The 24,884-nt window shown below is 52.8% G+C and overlaps 1 protein-coding gene across 7 annotated transcripts in view; it reads left to right on the forward strand.

The window, feature by feature from the left end:
• Positions 1-24,884, forward strand: part of FAM178B (family with sequence similarity 178 member B) — a 113,906-nt gene that overhangs the window by 80,721 nt on the left and 8,301 nt on the right. For 4 of the 7 annotated variants that reach the window (XM_047853407.1, XM_047853409.1, XM_047853410.1 and 1 more), the window contains exons 13-15: positions 7,891-7,978; positions 14,939-15,064; positions 16,477-16,648. In XM_047853407.1, the coding sequence (XP_047709363.1) occupies positions 7,891-7,978; positions 14,939-15,064; positions 16,477-16,648 (386 nt within the window). The remainder of the gene's footprint in view (positions 1-7,890; positions 7,979-14,938; positions 15,065-16,476; positions 16,649-24,884) is intronic. The other 3 variants (XM_047853411.1, XM_047853414.1, XM_047853412.1) reach the window with 1 other exon arrangement.

Here is a 24,884-nt window from a genome sequence, read left to right on the forward strand (position 1 = left end):
TCTCAAGAGCACCCCTCTCCCCCCTCCCATAAATTCCCTGCATGCTCACCTCCACTTCAGAGTCCACCTCCTAGGGAACTTGACTTGATACCCCATCTTGTCCACATTCATGGCTGCAACTCCAACCATGTGCCAGCAGCTCCCAAGTCAATACCGTTGGCTAGACTTTTCTGCTAAGCACAAGATCTGTGTGGGTAAGTATTTCAGGTTCCACGTGTGTGAAACAGAAGTCACCACCTTCTGAGGAGGACCACCTTCTCCTGTCTTCCTTGTCTCCATGTTGGCATTAGCACGTGCCCACTGTCTGAAGCCCAGGGGCAGTCCCCTCCAGCTCCTCCTCCCCAGCAAAAGACATCTCTCCCGCCACCCTCACACAGTTCCACCTTTTGCCACAGCGCCCCTGAATTGCTGCCTCCTTCCAGGCAGTCTCCCATCTGACCCATGCCTCCACTGTCCAGCCTTGTGACCTGGCTTCAGATGCACAGCCAGCCACGTCATGCTTTTGCTTTGTTAAAATCCCTCAGGCTTCTATCCTCAGGATGAAATTTAAACAGTGGCATACTAAGACCTTAGTGCCTTCTCTTCCAGTCTTACCTTAACCCCTTCTCATGTCCCCAGCAAGCTCCCAAACTCCAGCCTCCCAAACTCACAATTTGTCCCCGAGTCTTTTCATTTTTTCTATTTTTTTTCTTTTAATATTTTTTGGGAGAGCCCAAGTGGGGGAGGGGCAGAGAAAGGGGGACAGAGGATCTGAAGTGGGCTCTGTGCTAACAGGCTGACAGTACAGAGCCTGATGTGGGGCTCGAACCCATGAACCGTGAGATCGTGACCTGAGCCAAAGTAGGACACTTAACCACCGAGCCACCCAGGTGCCCCATTGTCTCTGAGCTTTTCAACGTCAGTTCCATCTTCCCAAAGAAGCCTCTTCCCTTATCCCTCTCCTCCTTCTCTTTGCCTGGTTAGCATTTCCTCGACCTCAAGACTAGGCTCAGATGGGAGACATCTCTCCCAAGATACTTCCTGACACAGGGCCCTGATTGTTGGCACCCTTGGCTGACTCCTTGGGCTAGGAGCGTCTTGAGGTGGGAGGTGTGACTTTGCTTTCTGGGCCCTTGGAGCCTGGAATGAGGAGGGACTCGTGTGTGTGCATGCTCATACTCATGGAGCTCTCGCTTTTGGAGGGCAGAGCTCAAAAAGCATAGAGTTGTTTTTTTAGTAGCCAGTTGCAAATGGAAAGATGGCTTGGGCTGGCTAGGAGATGGTGCAGTAACATTTTGAATGTGGATTGCATGTAAACCTAGTGAGGAAAGAAGTAGGAAGTATCCAGAGACAGCAGGGGCTGCACCCGGAACTCAAGCATGATCTCAGCTTTTGACAGATAGGGAAGATGGAAAGTAGGACACCAGAACAAGGCAGATTGGCAAACCATGTGGACCAGTGATGGCGCCGGTGGAGAAAACTAAGGCCCATAGAAGGGACTTTTGTGAAGTTGGTTTTGAATAAAGGAGTGCTGTTTTGGGCTGGCAGTGACATGTCGACACTGATGAAGAGAGGACAACACTACCTAATTCCTGGTTTGCTCCCCTCTTCTTTGTTGAGGAGCATCGTTTTTCATCTCAACTCCACTACTGATAGAAGGGAATCGAAGCCGCAGACAGCATGGGCAGAGACTGTATGGAAGCCTCCAGCTGTGCGGAATGGGTTTAAGTCCCCTGTGGTGGGTGCAAGCACGTCCCACATCATTGCTGGGGGAGGAGCACATGGGGTGCCCTGGGTCAACGGAGACCTCTGGAGGTGGGAAGGGAGGGCAGGATGAGCTCTCTTCACTCAGCACGGCGTATGCGGCGGGCTTGAGGCGCCCCCCACACCATTCCCCGGGGACAGTTTGTGAGCACATACACAGAAAAGGAAGCTCTGCTTTCTAGGATTCCTAAGAATAAATCCTACCAGACTAGCCTCATTTATGTTTTGACAGGCCAACCAGAATAGTACTCTGGAAAGGACTGTCTGGGCTTTTGTAGGGCGCTTGGTAGAGACTACCATTGTACCCTGAGGATGACAGGAGAAATGTCGGGCTTCTCATCACAGGCGCTGCTGGCCATCAGAGCCTGCCTGGAGGGCAGGCCCCCAGGACACCCAGAGGCTTGTTTTCACTGACAGGTTGGTCAGGGCAGACCCAGTATCTCAGATGAGGCCATTAATGGAACAACGGTCAGACTCACACATGACATGAATACAACTGACAGCAAATGGAAGATTCCAGAAGATCTCAACAAACCACAATGACAGTCTGAGAGGAAAAGGGAGACCCAGCTGCACAATTAACAACAGGATCTGGGAAATGAGATTTGACAGCAAGACATGTGAGAGAGACTTTGGGCTCAATCTGTGATCAGGGTGGCCAGGAAAATGGGCGTTAGTTAGGGCCAGCTCTGAGCACCTCACTGACTAGAATGTTAACAACCCCCAGGGCCTTTGGAGGACCCAACCCACAGCAGCAGAAATATTCTGAAAGAGAGAAAAGTGTAGTGTGGCTGTTACACCTGGAGAAGAGGGAACTATGGGAAATATGGCTACTTCCCTCAGGTATGTTGAGGACCTAACTAAATAGACAAATATGTGGACATTAGATGGGGTGACTTTGTTTTTAATTTTTTTTTAACGTTTATTTATTTTTGAGAGCACGAGCAGGAGAGGGAGGGGCAGAGAGAGAGGGAGACACAGAATCGGAAACAGGCTCCAGGCTGTGAGCTGTCAGCACAGAGCCCGACATGGGGCTCGAAGCCACAAACTGTGAGATCATGACCTGAGCTGAAGTCAGATGCTTAACCAACTGAGCCACCCAGGTGCCCCTTAAGTAAGCTCTGTGCCCAATGAGGAGCTTGAACTCAAGATCCTGAAATCAAGAGTTGCATGCTCTACCGACTGAGCCAGCCAGGCGCCCCTAGATGGGGTGACTATCAAGATGTTTTCTAAGCCTGAGGTTCTGTGGATTTCATCAGAATACCAAAAAGAAAGAGGGAAGAAAGGTGGTAAGGAGGATTGGAGTTGGGTCATAATTGTCCATAGGAACTTTATTTACTAAATTATAGTAACCTTTTTATTTAGTTCTACATTTGGGAAAGGACACATCAAAGGTAGATACTCAGTGCACTTAGCAAAGGGGACCGTGTGTATAACTACGACTATATCATAGGACCATAGATAGAATGTCATCTGCTCCCCAGAAGCCCTCTTGAGCCTCTCCCAGGCATTCCCTCTACAGAGAAAACCACTTCCCCGACTTCTTTTCCATAGATTAGTTTAGCCTGTTTTTGAACATGTGTATAAATGGGACTGTACAGAGTATTCTCTCTTATGTCTGGCTTCCTCAGCATAGTGTCAACACTTCGTTTGTGGGATTCATCCATGTACAAGTGAGCTGTAAGCATCCATGACTGTCTGCATCCCGCCATCTCTTCCTGTCTGCACTGTGCATGCCCACACTGATGAGTACCCTAACCTGTGTGTGGATGACTGGGCAGACTACCAAGGAAGTTGCCCTAACCTCTAAGCCTAGGGCTTAGTCCTTCTTGCCTGGGTAGCACATGCTCACATGCAAGGTGGACTCCAAGTGAAGAGGGGGTAGCATAAGAGGTGGCTGTGATGCATGGGAGGCATTGTGGACAGTCCCTGAGAGGCAAGCCAGGCAGATGCCCTGAGGCAGGGTGGTTGGGCAGCTTTTCCACAGCGGAACAGGCCACTGTTGTTGCTTCCTGAGCTGCCCTAGAGACGTGGAAAAGGCAGCTCACGCCTTTGGCCAGATGCCTGATGGCCTTTTAGGGTAGTTCAGCCTTGGCAGGGCCTGGTTCCCCTCCAGAGAAGCAAAGATGAGGGGCCCCAGAGGGGGCTGCGTTGACCAGTGTGGTTGTCCCAACATCCTAGTGGCCCACTCTGGTTGGTGCCTGGCTCCTGGCTGGGCTGCCCCTTGCAGGAGCTAGAGGGAAGGTTGGATGCTGGGAGGCAGAACGCCGGCTTTCCACTTCCTGGCTCTGCTGTGGATTTGGGAAAGTCATTTCCAGATTTCCCAGAGCCTTAGACTCCTCTTAGCGCTAATCCAGTGTCCTGATCTTACAGAGGCCCGTGGGGGGCAGGGGCGGGGAGGGGCAGGGCTGAGGCAGAGCCCTGGCCTGGTGTGAGCTTAAGGCTGGAGCTTGTTTCCTTATATGACAGTGGCTGGGATGGCTCCAGTGGCTTCTGCATCCTCCTTTGTCCGGCTGGTTTGAGTTCCAGAGAGGCCTTGCCGGGTGGGGTCGGGCAACGTCTAGGAGAGGAAGAGCCCCTGGCCAACCTCAGCTGAGCCCATGGCTCCTTTTTCTTGCCCCCTACACAGTTTGGGTGTTATTTGGGGTGAGTCCTTGCGTTTTCTCCTCCGTAGAGTAAGTTCTCAGTCTAAAATTAAAAAGTGGCCCTATTCCCTGTCCCTGTGTCCCGGTGGGAACTGAGATTGTGTTTAAAAGGCAGGAGACCATCAGAATGAAAGGCAGTGTGCAGGGGGGGACGGCGAGGGGGAGCATGTCACCTTCAGATGTGGGTTCCTTTTCATCCGTTCACCCAGTGCTTTTTCTGGTGCTTTTCTTCTTTTCTGGACAACAACCCTGTCCTGACCCACCCAGCCTGCCTCTTCCCTTCTGGAACCACCCCGGCTCTGCTTCGCTGGCCTGCCAGCACCCCCACCCCTAGGTTGGCCCCTCCCCGCCCTCTGCAGGGTAAAGGAGCTCCCACACAGGCCTGGGTTTTGGATTAATGAAGCCCAGATGCAGGCCTTCTGACTCTGGCTACAAGTTAGCTTTGGAGTAGCAGCACAGAGGGGCCATTTACCGCCCACTGTGCTCCAGGCCCAGCTGCTGCCGGGGCTGCTGGGGAACAGCTGGAGAGCAGGTCCTGACTGCCAATGAGGTGGAAGCCATTCGGAGTTGTGGTGTGGCCAGGGAGAAAATGGAGGGTGGGGCTCTGGGTGAGGGGTAGGGGTCTGGCTGCACTCACAGGATGATGAGGGGCTCCTGTTTGCTATCCCATGAGGCAGTCTAGATGAGGCTGCCTCTCCACAGGTCTCTGGTCCGGTTGGAATGCTGAGGGGCTCCACAGAAAGGGGTCAAGGCTAAAAGGAGAGAGGGTCAGGGAGGGCCCCATGGGTTAATGTCAGGTCTTCCGATCAAGAATGGACCAGGGAGGGGCACCTTCGGCTCAGGTCGTGATCTCGAAGTTCCTGAGTTTGAGCCCTGCATCAGTCTCTATGCTGACAGCATGGAGCTTGCTTGAGATTCTCTTTTTCTCTGTCCCTTCCCCACTCACCCTCTCTCTCAAACACTAAAATAAAAAAAGGAATGGACCAGGAATGGCTGGCCCCTCCCTGAGTTGCCAGATAAAATATAAATATTGCACGGGAGAAACTTAATGCTAAGCAAATTACTCTGTTTATCCATAAGAAGTTCAAATCTAACTGGGCAGCCTATATTTTTACTGGCTAAATCTGGCAATCCTGTCTCTCCCTGCAGCTGAATTTCTTCTTTAAGTAATAGTTTTATTGAACTACAACATACAAACAAACAGAACACAGACCATCAGTGTATGGCTCAGTGGATTGCCACAAATCGAGCACATGTGAGACCAGCTCTCTGGTCATGAAATGAAACAGGAGCAGAACCTGCCTACCCCCCAAGCGTCACCACTATTCCCGGCTTCCAACAGCTGCTATTTGCCTATTTTTATACTTGATGTAAATTAAATATAAATTAAATCATACACAAGTATTCTTTTGTACCTGGCTTCTTTCACATGACACTGTGAAGATCCATGCCTTCGGATACAGTTTTAACTCACTGTCGTTAGGCATAGGGTTGAGTTGCGTAGATGGAGCCCAACCTGTGAATGCATTCTGTTGGCATATCAAGAGTACACTTCTGCCTGTCGTGTGTGTGTGTGTACGTGTGTACCTAGGAGTAAGATTGCTAGGTCATGGGGTGAGCACATGTTCATCTTTAGTAGATCTTGCCAAGCAGTTTCTCAAAGTGGATTAAATTCCCACCTGCTGTGTATGAGCATCTCTGTTGATGCTCACCAGCAGCATGCATTTCCCGTCTTTTTCAGGTTCTCCTTTCTGGTGTATGGTGGTGTTGCCTGCAGCTTCTATTTTTCCTCTGTCTAATCAAGAACCTGTTGCTTTGTTGATTCCTCCGACTTTCATGACTAAGTGCTAAGAAAATCAACAAGGGCCCTGCGTCAGCCTGCTCAGCCCCACAGGAGCCGTTCAAGGAGGCATCCCTCCCCCACCTCAGTTCCATCACCCAGGAGCCTCCCTCACGTGAGGCCTGGGCAGCAGGAGGCTCTGCCCTGGGGAAGTTGCAGTGGAGCCCAGACCATTAAGCCCGGAAGTGGCTGGGCTGGATCCTGCCTCCCTAAAGTACTTGCTCGGCATTTCCCAGTGCTGCCTGTGGCAGGCTGTTCCCGATATCCGCCCAGTCCCTTGTGGTGTCCTTCCAGGGAGGTGGCTGAGGGCACCTGTGAGGGTCCCTCCAACAGTGCTGTTACCTGAGGGCATTTCTCCTCTAAGGAGCTGGTTCTAACCCAAGTGTTTTCCTTCGTGTTCCTTATGTTCCCTCTAACTTCAGGACCTCTCATTTGCTTCCTCTGATGGTGGCTCTCTGCAGGAACTGGGGACTGCGGCCACATCAAGGTCCATGCCAGGGGCTGACGTCTGCTGCCCATGGGGAGCCACAATGTATGGAGGTGCAAGAAAAGATGGGAGCCTCGTGGTAGAAATGGGCTGTGGCATGGAGCATAGGCAGAGGAGGGACCCCAGACCCCTCTTCCCATCACTCCTTCCAGCCTCTTCGGCCGCTACCACCCCAGCCCCATCCTCTGGTCTCCACACCCCTTTGCTCTTCCCTTTTGCTCCTTCCAGACCTCAAGGACTCATGAAAATCAGAGCCCTGAACATTAGCATCTGAAATCCCCATCAGAGGTCTTCACTCCAAAAGATGGCAGATACTAGCCCCATCCCGACTGTTCAGTGCTAGACTGGTCCAGCCCAAACTGACTGGAGCCAAAGGCACTTCACTGGCTCACATGACCCACTGACCTACCGATTGGTCCAGGGGCTGGGGGCTGCTTCAGGCACAGCAGGCTCTGGGTGTGGTCAGAACTCTGTCCCTGTCCTCTGTCTCTGCTTGATTCATCATCCAGGCTCTCACACAAGGAGGCAGGATGGTCACCAGCAGGTGTAGGATCACCTCCTGTCAGATCAGTGGCCCTGCTGGAAAGGCACACACACTCCTGATAATTCCAAACAGGGCACCGAGGCTACCTCTCAGTGACTCAGTCACTCAGATTCTGATGGGCCAGGACTGGCTCATGTGCCCACCCTGGGAGCACCCTGGGTGGGAGCAGGTTCTCCAAAGGAAAGCCACTGGATGCTGGGTAAAAAAAAAAAAAAAATTTAGCCCCACTCTCTATTACCGTACATGGTCTAAAAGATTCAAACACTGCAAAGGACAGAAAAGGCAAAGGTCTGTGCAAAAGCAGCTGAACATTGCCCATCTCTGTGTATCCACAGAGAAGTATAGATATTCAGAGAGAAAGACCAACTAAGAAGAAAAACCACTGTGCCAGCGTCTGAAATTAAAGTGACTCTAATTTTTTTACTTTTGCTTATTTTTAAACCTTCCCATCATGTTTTATTGCTTCTAAAATAAATAATGTTATAAACCAAAAGAGTAAGCCAAAGTACTCCAGACAACATGGCTCTCCCATGCTCACCACTCGGAGGGCATCCTGCCCCCTCGTGGACTTCAAGCCCACCTGCTCTCAGAGTGTCCTGCCACTCAGTCCCTCTTACTCCTTCCCTCACAGGCAGCTTCGAAGCCAGCTCAGCCTTGTGGTCATTGCCCGGATGCTAGACCAGCAAGAGACGCTCCCTCTCTGGCAAGAGAAGGCCCAGGTGAGTCTTGGCCTCAGCCGGGCAGCATCCACTGGGCCCAGGAAGCCGGTGGGTGAGCAAAGGGCTCTCCCCAAGGCCTGCCTGCTCCTGAGGCTTTTCTCAAAGGTTGGGGTCCTCAGGCCAGGAGAGCCAAGTTGAGTTTGAATTTTTCACTCATACCGTTGCATTCAACAATTACTATTTTGTATGCCTCCTGTGTACTAGGCACTAAGGATAGAGCAGTGAGCTGGGAGCGTGTGTTACTTTTTTTTTTTTTTTTTTTTTTTGTAAAATACGCATGACATAAAATTTACCATTTTAATGTTTGGGGTTGTATTTTGTTTTGTTTTTGTTTACCATCATGACAGTTTTAAGTGTAGAGTTCAACCATTCAGTGGCTCTAAATACATTTGAGACGTCATGCAGCCATCACTGCCTTCCACCTCCAGAAATTTTTTTTATCCTCCCAAATAGAAACTCCATACCCATTAAACACTAATTCCCATTGCCTCCTCCCCCAGCCCCTGCTTATATTACTTTTTATATGTGGAAAAAAACAGTGAAGGTGAAAACAAACACTACACACTTAAAACTACTCACTCCTAGTGCCTCTCCCTTTCCAGTGTTAGGCATTCTTGGAACAGCAAGAGAAGCACAGCTTTGTCTTCCTTCCCCATTCCCCTTCTCTCCAGAAAGCTCTGACCACAGCCTCTGTGCAGCTTGGGGCCCTGGGGGTGGGGGCAGGCAGCATGGGTCACAGCCAGCCCAAGGATGGGAGTCTGAGCATGCTCTCTCCCTACCTCCTAGAAGCTCTGTGGGATCCCAGAATAGGCGCTGGGTACAGCCGAACCCTCTGGCTCAGCAACACAAGATGGGCAAGGCAGTCCCTGTGAAGGGCTGTGTGTCTCTATTCATAGAGGTGTACAAGGCAAGCCCGCGTAACCTTTTGCCCAGAGTGCTGAGAGAACGTTCCAGCACATCCTGGGGCAGCCTGGACAATATAGCTGAGTCTGCAATGCCATGATTGTAGGGCGGGAGCTCAGAAAGCTGACTGGTTGGGTTGGCTTTTCAGAGTGGGCTCGGCCTGGCTTCTGCCCCGGCTGCCCCCTTTGCCATAAATACTTTCCCCCTAGGACTTAGCATGGCTGGAACTTCTTGTCATGCCAGTTCCTGCTAGAACATCACCTCCACCTGGAAGCCCTTCCTGACCACCCAATCTGAAGTGCCCTGGCACCATCACCCTGTTTAAAATTTTATTTGTATTTACCTGTTTTAAATTTTATTTATATTTACCTGTTTTTATTTGTATTTACCTTCTGGCAGTGTCTTATTTATTTGTTCAGGGTCTGTGTGCACACACACACAGACCCCAACACCAGCTCCTTGAATGCAAGGACCAAATGCTTTCAGCTCACCACTGCCTGTTGGCGCCTGGCACACTTCTGGAGGTTCTCAAGGCACACTTATGGAGTGAACACGAGCCTGAGGTTGAGTTCCTGGAGTGTGCAAGAGGAAGTTCCCTTTCCCTGGAGACCTGGGGAGGGGTGGGTGGGCGAGTGGCCTGCACTGGGGTCACTTCACACAGGGAGAAGCCTGATGACAGAGCATCTCTGTGAAGGAGGAGGAACCAATCAGTGTCTCAGGGGTGCCAAGTGGTTAGGAGTAGGGGCAGGCAGAGATGCAGCAGGCAGACAAGACCCGAGTGGTCCCAGAGGGCTCTGGAGGGCAGGTGGGGGTCACCAGGGCCCAAAGAAAACAGAGCACAGTGTCAGCAGAGCAGAGGGGAAAGGCCAGAGCATCAAGATCGGGAAAGGCAAGATGGCTGTGGGTGGAGGGGCATAGCCACCCCCCTGCAGTGTTTGAAGAGACCAGAAAGACAAAGGGTGGTTCAAGCATCAGAGTCAATTTAAGGCTTGGGCTTTGTTTTTGATGTGTTTTTTATTGGCTAGAGCCTGTGTGTGGGAGAGTGAGGAGAGCATGATGGGGACCAAAGAGCTGGGAGGGGAAGTGCTATGGATTACCTGGCCCGGGCAGGCCCTCCGAGGGAGGCAGTAAACGACTCCTCAGGGTGGGGATGTACCCCCACACACCAGGGGAGAACTGGCCTGGGAGCCCCTACCTGCTCGCCGGGGCCCACCGGGGACCAAGCCAGACTCAGCCCTGCCCAGCTCCAGGCCTTTCCAACCATACCAGTCACCCACATGCCCCCCCCGTGTGCTATCTGTACAGGAGACCCTACCTGAGCATCACCTCTGTGCCAGGCTCCACACCAGGAACCACCCTCAGAAGAGAGGGTGTGAGCAAGGTGGGCTGAGGGCACAGTGACTAAGTGTGCCTGAGGGCAGTGAAGTGGCTTCCAGAGAAGGTATCCTGAGCCAGGTCTTGGAGGCTGAGTCAGTGCTTGTGTTCCAGAGAGGAGGGTCTGCAGGCAGGCACCAGCCTCCTGGCGGCTCAGCTCCAGGAGAGGAAGGACCAGCTGGGGCCTGCCCGAGGCCCTCCCCGTGTGTTTCCCCCATCTCTGCTGCAGGCCTGGGGTTGCCACATGGGCCTCCCAGGTCTCCAGGCTGCAGGCACTCCCCTTTCCAGTCTGGCCTGTCAGACGGATCCTTGCCTTCAAAGGGCCACCTTGGCCCCACAGCTGCCCACATCAAACCCGCACGCCCCCTTTCCCAACTTCTCCTCCATGTGGCCTGCCTGCGCTGCCTGTTTTTCTCTGCCCTCCTCGCAGGCTGACCCTGTGCTCTCTGCTTGCAGCTGTGTGCCCTGGCCCTCCTTCCTTTCCATCACACTCCAACCAAAACAGTGGTAGCTAACATGGTGCACAACCCTGGCCGCATCCCAGGTGCTGTTCTCAGAGCTTACCTCTCATAGGAGTCCCAAGCAGTAAGGGCTGTTACCATCAGATGTTTTTCACAGATGGGGAGACTGAGGCAGGTGTGGTTAGGAAACTTCTCAGGGTCATACAGCTGGAAAGCCTTGGAGCTAGGATTTGACTCCAGAGTCCTTGTTCTTGACTACTGCAGCACGCTGTCTCCACTTCTCCAGCCCCTTCCTCAGCTCTCATTGTGGTGACAAACCGGACCACACCTGCCACTTCATGCTGAAGATGCCCTGCTGGTCCCCTGAGCTTTATTCCTAAGTGGCAGATAGGAGGACAAGGGCTGTCCCTTCTACTTCCTTCATTGATGTATACATGTTTGATAAACCTTATCAGTAGATTGACTATGAAGGGGAATCTAAGGGTTGAGAATTGACTCCTCTAGGAGAGGATCTGGGGTGAATGCCTGGGCAGAGGCCTCTCAGGGCACTGCTGGGAAGGAGGAGCCCGTGACCCCTGGATGGCTTGGCTCTCTGTCTCTGGCTGCAGTCTGAAGCCCTAGAAACAGGAGCTGAAGAACTGAATTGGAGGGATGGGACTTCCCTCCAGTCAGGATGCAACACCCCCAAAACTCGTATTTTCCGGGAGAGCCTCGAAGTCAGGCCTGCTGCCTGTTGTCCCTGTGAGTCCTGGGACTATCCCAGAAACAGCAGGGTTTTGTCCGCATTCACCAGTGTGCTCCAGACACTGCTCAGGGCACTGAAGATACAGCCCTGAACAGAACCTAGTCCCTCCCTTGTGAAACTCATGGTCCCGGGGGAGATGGACACAGGCATCAAGAAATAAGTAAATATTTGGCATACCAGATGGTGATAAGGGCTCTGGAGAAAAATAAACCCAGATAAAGAGGAGAGGGAATGTTGAGAGATGGGGATATTTGTGCACAGAACTGAAGTCAAGCAGATTTCTTGGGGAAGAGCATTCCACACAGGGAACAGCAAGTACAAAGGCCCTGGGGTAGGCAGAGTTCTCTTAGGTTGGAGGAAAAACAGAAACCATTGTGGCTGGAGCAAAGGATCAAGGACAGAGTAGTAGAAGTTGAGGTCAGACAGGTAAGTGGGGATTCAATCCACCAGAGCCTCGGGGCCATGGTAGAGGCTTTGACTTTGATGCTGAAGTGGAGAGCCATTGGAAGGTTTTGATAAGAGAAACAGAATCTGATTTATTAAATATGTTGAAAGGCTACTGCGTTGAGCATAGGTGATTGCAGTAATCCTGGTAAGAGATGATGGTGGTTTGGCCTGGGGAGATAGTGTTGTAGGTGGTGAGAAGTGGTAGGACTCTAGGTGTAATTCCCAGGTACAGCCAGTGGGATGTGAGATGTGAGAGAAAGGAGACCAGGAGGGCTCCAGGATCTAGACAACTGGCAGGTTGAGGAAGCCCTTTACCGAGATAGCCAAGACACAGGTAGAACAGGTTTGGGGCCAAGTCAGGAGTTTGCTGCTTATCCCAGGCCATCTCTTGCAACACAGTCAACCTCTTTTGTCAAACCACGTCTTCCAGTTTGGGGTCTGGAAAACATGGGCTTTAAGTGGCCAAAATGGAGGAGGTGCACAACCTGCATCTCCTATGGAGAAGCTGGCTGCAGCCCCAACCTGCCCTTCACTCATTCAGTTGTTTAATGAATGCTAATGAAACACACACCAGGTGCCAGGTGCTGTGCTAGACTGTGGGGACACTGCAGTGAACAAAACCTGCCCTAGGAGGCCTTACCTTCTAGTGGGGGAGGGGGGGCAGGTAATAAACACAATAAACAAGTAAATTACGTAACGTGTTAGGAGGTGGTAAATGTTGTCGGAAATGTAAGTAGTTCAGGGCGAGGGGATTGGCAGGTGTGGGTGGTGTAGGTGGCAGCGTAGACAGGGAACTGGGGCTGCAAGGGAGATAGGGGCAGCTGTGTGTGTCTGGTCAGAAGGCCCAGTCAGAGCACAGGCTGCAGGGAGCAGCAGGGCCACCTGAGCCTCACAGACACTTAAGATCCTGGCCTTCTCCACGGGGCAGATAGAAGCACTGCTGGGGTCTGAGCACAGGAGTGACCAGCCATGTGGACAATTGCCCGGCTGGAACTCCTCTTCTCCTCCTGCCAGGCAGACTGACAAGACCAGTGGAGGCCCGCCTTCTTGGGTGATCATTTGCCTCTTGCCTGGAGGTGTCTGTCCTAATGAGCTGAGTGTTTGCAGAGACAGCTTCCAGCGGTGGGGGTGAGGTGGGGAGGCGCAATGTCAGGTCCCGGCCCTGCTGAGATGCACACGGTCCAAATATGCCCTTATCCCTGAGAGGGGTGTGGCTGCCAGAGCTGGAAACAAAAGAAAGTAAGCAATCAGAAGACCACAGCTTGTGCACTGAGCAGGGTGAAGCCATTTTCACGGAGAGGAAAACATAGGAGCCATGGAGCTGCAGTTGTGTGCCCTGCCCACCCCCAGCTTCTGTAGCAGGGAGGGCCCTGGGGTGAGGCTGCCTGCCTGAGGACTGCTTCTGGGGGCGTGGGCTGCAGAGCCTGGCCCCTGTGCTTGCACAGCTGTGATCCCAGAGCAGGCAGGGCCCTTTTGGAAACTATCCCTAGCCTTGCAAGGCCTGAGCAAGACAGCACAGCTCTGGTTTTGGTGAAGCTCCAGATGGTGCCTCTCTTTTGCCCAGAACCTTCTCTCTCTCTCTCTCCCTCCCTCCCTCCCTCCCTCCCTCTTTCTCTCTCCTCTCTCCCTCTCTCCCTCTCTCTTTCTCTCTCTCTCTCTCTCTCTCTCTCTCTCTCTCTCTCTGGCTCCTCATCTCTCTTCCTAAAAGGATGTGACATTAGGCCAAGAAGACCTGGCCCCCTTCCAGGAGCCAAGGCCTCGGGCCTGTCTCCTAGCCCTCAGCCCAGCTGCTCTTGTGGACTGTCTGAGCCTGTGGCCGGCTGAGGTGCTGAGCAGGTGTCTGCGGGTGAGTCAGGGGGAGGAAGCCAGGTGTACCGGGCACGGCTGGGCTAGAGCAGGGAACTGGGTGAGGGGCTCGGGCCTAAGTCCTTTTGGCCAGCCTACACTTGCTACATGTGAAGAGATGGTGCCTCTGTGAATTCCCCTGGCGTTGCTTCTTTGATCAGCAGTCCCCTTTCCCAGAGAGGCCAGGGCTCAGAAACTGCCTGCCGTTTGCCCTGGCCACAAGTTAGCTCCACGGCAGCTGGATGGTTGTTGCTAAGTCTGAGCCCAGGCTGCCCAAAGCAGGTGCAGGGCCTGGGCCAGGAGTGGCTTACTGCAAACACCTGGACTCCTGCAGGCCCTGTTCCTGGGAGGGGTGGGGGCACTCCCATTTGTTCAGAGAGGGAGGTGCAGTTTTCATGGGTGGTGGGGTGGCTGGCAGATTAAGTGACATATCAAGCAAATGCAGCGCGTGGACCTTGTGGGGAATCCCCACTCCAAAAGCCCAACTGGTGAGGACATCTTTGAGACAATCAGAGAAAACTGAACATGGTGTTAGCCCACATAAGGAATTCTTGGTAATTTTGTTGGGCAGGAGAACATACTGTGACCATGCTGGGGAGAGAAATCCTTATCCTTTTCGGTTTAGAAGCTCTTTATGGGTAAAATGATACAATGTTTGGATTTGCTTTAAAATTCCCTGAAAGGAAAAGGGTGGGGGCGGAGAAACAGGGGCAGGCAGAATGATGTAGAGCGAGCGCAGTCATTAGAGGGGGCGCGGGAGGTACACAGCCTCTGCTCCTCCGTAAGCCTCTCCAATCCCCACAGCAAGTTCAGTGAAGAGAGAGACGCACGAGAGGCCTGAGCAGCAGCTCAGGGTGGGAAGGATCTTGCCCTCTTTGCTGGCCTTGGTTCTTCCAGCCCCAAGTGCTTACTCCAGGGAAGTGGATCAAACAGCCAACCTACAAAGATCTTAGTGCGCTCCTTTAAGGGAAGGCTCAGCCTGTGTTAGGCATCATGTGCATGCTTGGCCCTCCTGTGGTTGTCTCCATTTTGTCTGGCTCCAAGAGGCCACACAGCATGTCAGTAAGAGGTGGATCCAGGTTGTGGAAGCTGGTGGTCTGGCTCCAGAGCCCACACTCTGACCTGCTAGTGCCAGCCAAGTGTCCCAAGCACCCAATGTGTGACGGCCTCTCTTCTCCTCCCTAGCTGTCTTTGCTCAGCCAGCTTCTGAGCCTCATGAGGCCATCATCCCTCAGACAGTACCTGGGCTCTGAGACCTTGCCACCCTGCCAGGAGCAACAGCCAAAGACCAATGCTGAATTAGACCACAAGGTGAGCACCCAGCACCTGCCTACCTCAGCCCAGGCACCACACAGCCCGATAATGAGGAAGGCAGGGCTGTCCATACTGCAAGCCTATAGGGCCTTATTGCTGCCAGTCCTCCTAAAACCCCAAGGCCTTTAAAATTCCAGCAAGCGCCTCCCTCTGGTGAGAGGAGGTGCTCATCATCCCTGCATAGCCTGTAATTAGGGCCCTTGCCCATGCCCCTCACAGAGGCTCAGTGGGGCGCTCCATGCACAGGCACTCTGGCCCTCTGGCCCTGCTCCTGGGTTTTGCTGCATTCTTTATAGTCCCATGTGCATTTACTAGCCGTGGAGTGCCCTGTAGTCCTACAGCATAGTTTAAAGAGGATGCAAGGGCTGAAATAATGCTGGTAAGGGAAGCGGGGCTGGGAGGGAATGTCCAGATGTGACAGGCATTCTGTGTTCCTAGGGCAGAGCTGGGTACCTCCTCTCTGTTTTTCGCTGTGGTTGCCCCTGAGGCTGAGTCCTTGGCCTTTCCCCAGTTCTTCCTAATTGACTTTCTAGACATTGTTCAGCTTTCCCAAAAGCCATGCATTGGTGGGAGTCTGGGGCAAAGAGGTACCCCAGAGTCTTCAGGTTGTGGTGTTTGGAATAATGAGGCCTGTGGACCCTTGGGGTGAATGCAGGCAGGGACAGTGGTAGAGGGGTATAGGGGCTTCAGAGTGGGAGCCCCAAGTCTGACTCTGGGAGGTGGGGAGGGTGGGGGTTGTGTGGATCTCAGTGAGCTCCCCTATCCTTGGGGCCTCGAGGATGAAGAGTAGAGATAGAGATCTTCCTAATTTAGGAAAGTGGTAATTCCAAAAGCTCACTCGGAGGTTGGATGTTGATGATCCAGAAGTCCACCCTTTGGGCATTGCTCTGCAAATCAGATAAATGAATTAATTTACTTAATGAACACAAATGAACCATTAAGAAGATATGATAATCCCAGGTGTATGCGCCTCTTCTGGAACATGTAGGTAAGGTTATCTTTTAGCTGTGCCTAATATTAGTGCATTTACGAGGCTGCTGCCTGCCTCCCAGGAGAATGTGAGCTGTGTGTATGCCCTGTTCTCGTTCCCCATCTATTTCCTGAGAAATGTGCTGGTTGTGGAGACTGTGTTTGGATGTTCCAGGGCTTCTAGAAAGGAGGTGGGGTCAGCCCATAGGCGGGAAGGGTCTGTCTGAACAGGACACAAGTGGGAAGGACTCAGGCTGGGTTAGGGGAAGGAAAAGGAGAGAGGAAGAAGAGGGAGTGGTAGCAGAAAAGAAAAGGCTTGTATCTGATCTGCGCAGTGAGGAGTGTGTGCTTCAGACACTTTGGAGCCCACTCCTGTGACCTCACCCAGCAGAGTTGGGACTACCAAGCCAGAGGCTTCCACTTGGCTCCTTGCTTTTCAGAGCCCATCTGGCAGCAAATGTCTGTTCAACAACCAGGGAAGAAGAGGAGGAAGCGGGCTGAGGGTATCCTTTATTTGGAGTACTGTTCTCATGCATATAAAGGAAACTGTGTCCCCCTTGTCTGCTGCCATATTGGAAATGACCTGTTTGGCCTGGAAACATGGAGAGGACAGTATGTCTCATCAGGGTGCCCCAAAGGGGTAGGGTTAGAGTGTTGGCCCAGCCCAGGGCAGTGAAGGGGGCACGTGGGTCCAAGGGCAAGTGAAGGAGACACATGAGGCCAACGCAGGTCTCCAAGGCCTTTGCTGCAGCTTGAACCCACCTAGGATTGATCCCAGCCTGGAGCAGAGGAGGGAAAGGGCACTGGGCTGGGAAGGGGAGGAGGTGGGGCTGGTTCGGAGACGCGGGTCTGCACAGAAATGGGAAGAGTTCTGTCCTCCTGGGCAGGTGCCGTGCTGACCACGAGGGGCCTGGTGGGGCAGGTGCCAGGCTCCCACAACCCAGCCCTACTCCCACCTTGGCCAACTGACTCCTCATTAGGCCCAAGCATGTTTCATCTTCAAAGGTGATCAGGCTACTCACCAGCCAAAAAGAGCAGTGGCGTCACCAGCCCTATTTTACAGGGAGTGGTGGTCTGGGCCTGAGCTGAGCCTTTCATCCCTAGAGCTCAAAGTCTTTGACTTCCTTCTGTCCAAGCACAGTGGGGAAACTAAGGCCAGAGTGAGCTTGGCCCCAGGCAACCTGACCTGGAGGAAAGGGCTTTCCTAACCCTTGGGGCTGCAGTGCTGAGCCCCATCCCCCCAGGCCTTGCTCACCCTGTCTGGAAGATTTCCTGTGAGAGGCTGGGGTGACTGCCCTCCTCCAGCCCTCCAGATAAACACTTCTGCCAGGCTCTCCTCCCCCTGTTCTCCCCATCTCCTCCTTTGCAGCGGACTAAGGAGGGGGTGGGTGTTTGGCCCAGTCTCCTCCCTCTCCTAGGAAGCTCCCAGCCTTCTTCCCCTCCCTGCCCTGTCCTCCAGTGGCTGGCTGGGAGAGCTGCTGACTGGTGCCCCAGGGCTTGACTTTCTCTCCTCACTGATCCTGTGGCTTTGCAGTTGACCCTTTACTTGTTGGTCTCCCCAGCTAGACCATGAGCATAGCCAGGGCTTCTCGGCATGGCATATTTGGCACTAGATGAGTGAATGAATGAACGAATGAATGCAACATGAGTTCCTCTCCCCCTCCCTGAACTCTATTCTACCACCCCATTATGGCCATCCACCCTCCTGCCCTGCTTCTCGAAACCTCCCTCCCTCTGCATGCCCTCTGACCAGCCTCTGCTTGTCAGCCGCCTTGTCTCTTAAAGTCCTTGTTTCATTAAGGCCACAAGGGTTTATAGCCTGCACTTCTCTTGTCGGAGGTCCTTGACTTCAGAAGTGTTACCTGCTTATGAGAGAACCAATCAGGGCACATTGTTCGTAATTATAAGCTAGTGAGATTCCTGCCTGGGAAAGCTAACCACCAAGAACAACAAAAAGCAGCAACATGGTCCTGCTGCAACCCTTCAGGGAGGCTGGAGGGGAGGCCATGGGAGGGCTCCTGCCCTGGCTGTTTGTCCTAGCTGGGTCAGGGCACAAAGTGTCCTAGCAAATCATGGCAGAGCTTGTGTGGAATATAAGATTCTGAAAAAAAGGAAGAAAGGATTCGCTTCCTAACGAGACGATTAGAACACTTCCAGCCTTTTAAAGTGCTCTTGATAAAGGGGTTGCTTGGCCCCTTGGTGGTTATTAGTGGCCCTGTGCTCACCTGGTTTGAGCGGGTCTCTCCCAGAGGAGAATAAACATCTAGGCCAGAGTGAGGCATGGGGGTCTGAGACAGCCCCTCAAGAGGCAGTGCCATTCAGATGAGAGAGGTGGAGAGGATGTTTTAATGCAGGAACCAGCTCCAGAAAGTTGGCCTCCCAGTGCCTCCATTTGGTCCTTGGATACCAGTTCAGTAAGAGACCAGCACCCCACCCCCCACACCCCAGGCCCCTGTGGGTGAGGCTGTCCTTCTGACTGCTCTGCAGACAAACATGTGACTGGATGCAATTTGCTGCTGTCCCCTCAAAGTGACCCACTCAGCCTTCTAACCCAGAACCAGGAGTTTCCTTTTAGCTGACTTGCATGGACCATCTTGGGCCAGATTTTGTCTAATTGCATTCTGCCCAACCTCAGAGTTTTGGCCTGTTCACGTTTATTGAGATTACTGATGTTTCGGTCTTGTTAGACCTGCCATTGTATGTTCTGTTTTTATTTACCATACTTTCTTGTTTCTTGCTCTCCCCCCCTTCCTCCACCTCTCCCCTGGCCCTTTGCTATAGTGAAGGAATTTTTGTTGTTCCACTTTTCTCCTGGAATTTTGGAAGGTCTACAGAACCACAGTCCTTATAGTGGGGAATAAGTTTTTCCCCAGTTTGGTTAAATTTGGGAACTTTGAGGAAGTTAACCGTCATTGTGTGAGAAGAAAACAGAGGTTCACAAAGGGGGAAGTCCCAGATTGGGGCTGCATTGAGGCACCAGAAACTGGGTTCCTTTCTCCTTGTCCTCCTGGGCATGTTCTCCATGGAGCCTGATGAGTGTCCTCGTGGGGCAGGCAGTGCAGGGCCCACTGAGGGCTCTGCATCTGTGATGGTCCCCATCTCCCCCAGGGGCTAGGGGGCAGCTGCAGGAGGCCCCACCACCCAAAGCAAGCCTGAGGACTTCAGGTGGCTCCGGTCAGCTTCCTCACCATGCACACCGCTTGCTGTCTGGCTCTGTGCTTGTGAGGCTTGGGGATGGTTTGTGTATTAGAGAAGGTGTGTGTGTAAAGAGTTGATTTTATGCGGGGGCGGGGGAGCGCTCCAAGCTGGAGTGATGCTCTGGGGTAAACAAACTATGCTCTGCACCCACAAACTCCTTTGAGCTCACTCCTGGGTCTCTGCACATCTTCTGCAGAGGGTGTGGGTCTGCCCTGTGTGTGTGTGTGTGTGTGTGTGTGTGTCTGGGTGCATGCATGTATGTCTGTGTGCATATGTGTTGTGTACATGTCTTTATATCTTTGTGGTGTGCCCTCGTGTTAGTAGAGTTGACAAACAAGTTTTACTGCTTTTGCTCCTGCTGCAAAGGCAGCTGGCCTGTCCCTGTGTTGGTAACCCTGCCAAGAGCAGCCTGAGTGACTGGGGTGTGGTTTGGGAGGTTGTGGGGAGTGAGCAGAAAGGGTGCCGCTAAGCCCTGGTGGCTCATACCCCCTCAGTCTTGGCTGGAGCACAGGCCCCTCACCCTGGGTCACCCAGAAGCACAGGTGGAACAGGAGCCTCCCCCTTTCCGCACACTCTCCGCCTTCTCACCTGCAAGAGCCCATCCTTATTTCCTGCCCCTCACCCTATACCTTAGGGAGAATCATACTCACAGGGCTGGAGACCTTGGTTAGGGCAAGATTAGATGGGTTGGGAAGAAACCAACTAGTTTTAACAAACATAAAATAGGACACCTGGGTGGCTTAGTCAAGTTAAGCATCTGACTCTTGGTCTCTGCTCAGGTCATGATCTCACAGTTTATGAGTTCAAGCCCCATGTTGGGTTCTGTGCTGATAGTGAGGAGCCTTCTTGGGATTCTCTCTCTCCTTCTGTCTCTGCCCCTCCCCTGCTTATGTGTGTGCGCACACACATGCGCACACACACACACTTTCTCTCTTTCTCTCTCTCAAAATAAATTAGTTAATTAAAAAAAAAAAAAGAAAACAAATATTCAGAAATCCTGAGTTCTTCCCTGCCAAGTCTGTGATTGGTTCCTCCTTACTTCCTCCAAAGTGAAGAACATCAAACATCTTTTGAAATAAACCTCAAAGAGATGGCCTCTGGGAAGCTGACCCAAAGGGGTGATCCAAGCATCAGTCCCGGGTCACACCCACCTAGGAGGCTGCTGTGCCTCTTCAGAACGGGTACTTCTGAGCATCTGAAGGCCACATGGGGCCCAGGCCCAAACCAGCTTTGTTTGGGGCCCAGGAACTCTGGCTTCTTTGTAAGTGTGTGAGCAGGGCTTGAAGCGACAGAGTTAAAACTGGGGGGAGGGCAGGCTTGGATTCTTCAGGCAGCTTCTGAACCTGCTCTTCCCCCAGGCCCAGTCCTCTTGCGACCCATGGGGGTCCCTCCCTCAGGCAGAGCCCTTACCCCATGCAAGGTGACTCATCTGCTTCTGGCCCAACACTACTCCTTCTCTTCATCTTTCAAGTCCTCAGAGTCCTCCTCAACAACCCTGTGATTGTCTTCCTCCCATTCTTACATAAGAAAAGGCAATCCTGAATGCCTCTCCCATCACATTCAGCCCCTCTGTCAGCAGACCCTACTTCATGCCTTCAGCTTTTCTCCTGCAAGTCAAACCACATCATTTGATTCCAGACAGGGGACATCTTTCCCAGAAATCCTGGGAAATGTGAGAGGTCAAGACTCCATTTTCTTTGCTCCTGCTGTTCCTTCTTCCTGGCAGTGCCTGGCCTGTCTTCCCTGCCCTTGGATCCCCATGGTCATTGCAGTCTGTTCATTTGACCCATGGCCTGTCCACACATTGCTTTACACAACTAAACAGAGTTGCCTGTGAGGATCGGTCCAGAGTCAATCTCAGCTGTGTCCCACTGCTCCCACTGAAATGGCTGCCCTAGCAGGTGCACCCCTGTGGGAGGGACCCTTCCCACCTCACCTGCATCCAGCCCCACACACCGGCCTCTCCTCCTGGGCTGTACCTTCCAAGGAACATTGCCTTGTAAGTGCTGCACTGAGCAGCCTGGGCTCAGCTCCCACCAGGCAGCTAAGGGGGACCAGGAAAGGTGTGTAAGGTCCCTCACTCACTTCCTCAGTTGGAATAGCAGTTTCCAGGCAAGCCATGGCCTTCTCAACTGCTCTTCTGCTCACTGCCTTTTTTGTCCCTTCTCCCATGCCTTTGCCAGGACTTTGTAGTTACAGAAATACAGACACACATCCTGGAAGGTCCTGGAACAGCTCATTAGGCTCAGCTGGAGCAGGAGTTGAGCAGAGTCATGAAACCTCAGTGTTGTTCTCTACATCTCTCAGCTCTGCCCCTTTGGTGCATTCCAAGGCAGGCCTTCCCTGCTGACCCTGAGAAACTCCAGGCTTCTGTCCTTCCCTCAGCAGCCCTATCCAGGGGGAAAGAAATTCTGTCTAGAATCCCAGAGTTGAGTCTCAGTGGCTTGGATTGGGTCATGTGCTCATCTGTAAGCCAGTCATATAGCCAGGCATATAGTGTTTGGCAGGCCCAGGTTACATGTCTTCCCCTGGAGTCAGGGCTGAAGTCATCACCATGGAGTATAGGGAATGGGAGACTGGGACACTCTGATAAAGGAGAGAGCAGGATCTTGAGTACCCCAAAACTTTAGATGCCCATGGCCTGGTCTGCAGCCATGGGCAATGGCCCTACTCTCCAGTATCCCTGGCAAGTATAAGAATAGTGCTTTCTAGGTTCTTCCCATGTCAGCACACCAGGTGAACTCACCACTTCAGTGAGTGAAAGAGAAAGATAAGAAAGAGAAGAAGCTTTTGAGGAAATAGCTTTTGAAGAGGCCAATACTCTCTGCAGCCTCTCCAGCCCCTGGAAGATGCCCATGCCCACACCCTGGATGGTTTCAGTGCTCCCTTCAACACTGGCACCCGCATACTGATGTGCATGCGCATGGCCAGCCCTAAATTCTCAAACGTTTGCACTGAGGATCTTGTCCCTCTCTGGGTAGTCAGCAGAGCTGGGTTTCCGGTCCACATCCCCCTGGGGTCAGGGTCTCTCATCCCAGCTGGAGGAGCAGGAAGAGCCAGCCAATCCCCAGTTGTCATCTCCCCTACCCCCCACGGCCAGCAGGAAGCCAGAAAGGAAGGGTGGGCTGGGTGGGAGCACTCTAGCAAAGGTTTGCTTGCAGCCCCTTATTCCTCCCACCAGCAGACACAGGAATGGGTCAGATGCTCTGAGATAACCTCCCTGCAGCAGATCCACAGGAATTAAAAGCCCCTAGTCTTCCTGCTTTTGTCCCAACTCCATCTCTTTCCTACCCCAACTCCACTGTGCCAGGGCCTCCCATGTCCCTCCTTATCCTCAGTACCGGGAGCAGGGGCCAGGACTGCTCAGGGTCCAGTTTGGGATAAAGCTTAAAAGAGAATCCCTCTGTATGTCTTGGGTTTAGGGTCTTGAGTCTCTGGGTCTTGAGTCTCTGACCCTGGGCAGAGAGAAGTATGAGTATTTTCTCTGAGCAGCCAGAAGTCCAGTTAAGGGGCCCGTCTTCTGAGGAATCTGAGCAGATGGGCACATGCTGGGCCTCTGGGATCCTTCCGCAGTCTCAGTGGACACTGCCTGCCCATCCATCCAGCTGGGACCTGAGAGCAACTTTCCAGGCAGTGGCTATTCCCCACAGCTGAGCCAGAAGTCCGGTTCCTAGCCAAACTCTGCCAGCCTGTCTCCTGTCACCCTCAGTTGGCCTCATCTTTGCTCCACGTTTGGGCTCCACCCACCCCCGTGCCTACACTGGCACCTCCATTTACAGAACCAACTGTCTGGCCTTGTAAGCCCGGAGGGTAAGTGTGGCAGGAGCCCTGCCTTTTGCTTCTGCTCTCGGGCCTCTCAGCTCTGTGCCTTCAGAGACCCTCGGCAGCAAAGAGGCCTTGTGGCACTGTCTCATTTCCTAATTAACAGTCATGCATCCTTGTCATTTCCTTCTTGCTAGGACTTATGACCCATGACCTGTCCTGGTCAGACTCTCTTCCAAACTCAGCTTTCCGTTGAGCACAGCCCTCTGCTTGCTGCTTTAGTGCCGGCCCCAAGCCGAGGTCAGGGAGTAACCTTGGAGCAGTAGCAGCATGAGCAAGGGGAATATGTCATGTGGTTTGCTTGTGGGCACAGGGAAGAAATAGCATCCTAGAGGTGATGGCAGGTGCTGTATTCCAGGACCTGTCCGGATGGGGCTCACCTAGAAAAATGCATCCCCTCTCATCTTGTGTTCTAGTGGACATACCAGCTGGACGAGGTTTGGCTCTCTCACCAGGCTAAGGCTCTTGGCCTGGGGCCTGCAAGTGGCCCTACCTCAGGATTAGTCATTACTAATTATTGTTGTTGTTATTTGCCCATCCTGTGGTAAGGTACCTGGACCATGCCCTTGGGGCTCAAGCTTGGGGTCCTGCTCCCTGTCTGGGGGTACAGCCTTGTCTTCTCCCTGTCCTTCCACTGTCAGGCCCTTAGGCCCCTGCTGTGCAGTGCAAAGGGAGCCTGTTCTTTCTGAAAGGAGGTGTCTTCAGTGTTAAGTCCCCTTTATGGAAAACACACATAGAGCTTGTTCAGCCTTAGGGAGAGAGTACAGACATCTGCTTCAGACCTAACCCTTACTGGAGATGGTTATGCAGTCGGGGGACCTCTCCAAGCTCAGCTTCCACATCTGTTCAAAATGAGAACCATCAGGCCTCTCTGGGAGCCCTGCTGGGTCAGGGCACTGTGAAGTGGTGCTGTAGGTTTCAATTTAATTTCAAAAAGAAAAAAGAAAAGGGAATTGGTGGAGGCCCAGCTCTAGCCTTGGGTCTGAATTGTGCCATGGCAGACCAGTGCTGCTTCAGTCTTTCCCAGACTAGCTTAGTTCTAGACCTTCATCATGTGTGGGTGCATCTGTCTCCAGCCGAGCAAAAGCCATGAGTGGACCCACGTGTGGCAATGATGGGACCTGTGCAGAATTCTCCCCCTGGGGTCCATCGTCAGGCCCTCTGGACAGAGCTGAGAGCAGCCTAGGCAGGTTGTGGTTGAATGCAGGTCCTGTGAGCATAGAGAGGAGATAGCAAAGGAGGCTGCTCTGGGCTCCTGGCATCCCAGGCAGGGAGCTGATACCTGTAGGCATTCAGGGCCAGCTTCCTGAGCAGGAGCCCCTTGGCCCTAGCAGCCAGGCAGGGGAGGCCATGTCCTTTGGGTCAGTCTTGGTTTTCCTCAGCAGGTGTTCCTGAGTCGGCCTTTGTTCCCCACCGCCCCAACCCCAGCACCCCAGGCAGCTGCCCCAGAGCCTGGCTGGACCTGCTCCCACAGGATGCCCACCCGGCCTGGCAGCCCCCAGAGAGAGGGCTTGGTTTGGAGACTTGCCTAGGGTAAGCCTGGATCTTTGGTCATGACTGGAGGTGGAAGAAACCATAATGTTCTGGCCAGAGCGAGTAGCTTCCTGGGAGATCCTCTGCCTCCTTTCTGCCCATTTTTTGTGTAAATAACCCAGGCCACAGCCTGCTCCTTGGCATTAGCTGGAGGGGAATTTTCTAAAGGATGAAATTCCTGGGAAATGTTCACCCTTTTTTCCTTTTGTCTTGTGACGAAAGTGCTACAAATGGAGACTTGGCTGGTGGTTCCCGGGGTCAAAACTAGCTGGACCAGATAAAGGAGAATTTGGCC

Source organism: Prionailurus viverrinus, chromosome A3 (genome assembly GCF_022837055.1).
Source record: "Prionailurus viverrinus isolate Anna chromosome A3, UM_Priviv_1.0, whole genome shotgun sequence".
Taxonomy (NCBI): Eukaryota; Metazoa; Chordata; class Mammalia; order Carnivora; family Felidae; genus Prionailurus; species Prionailurus viverrinus.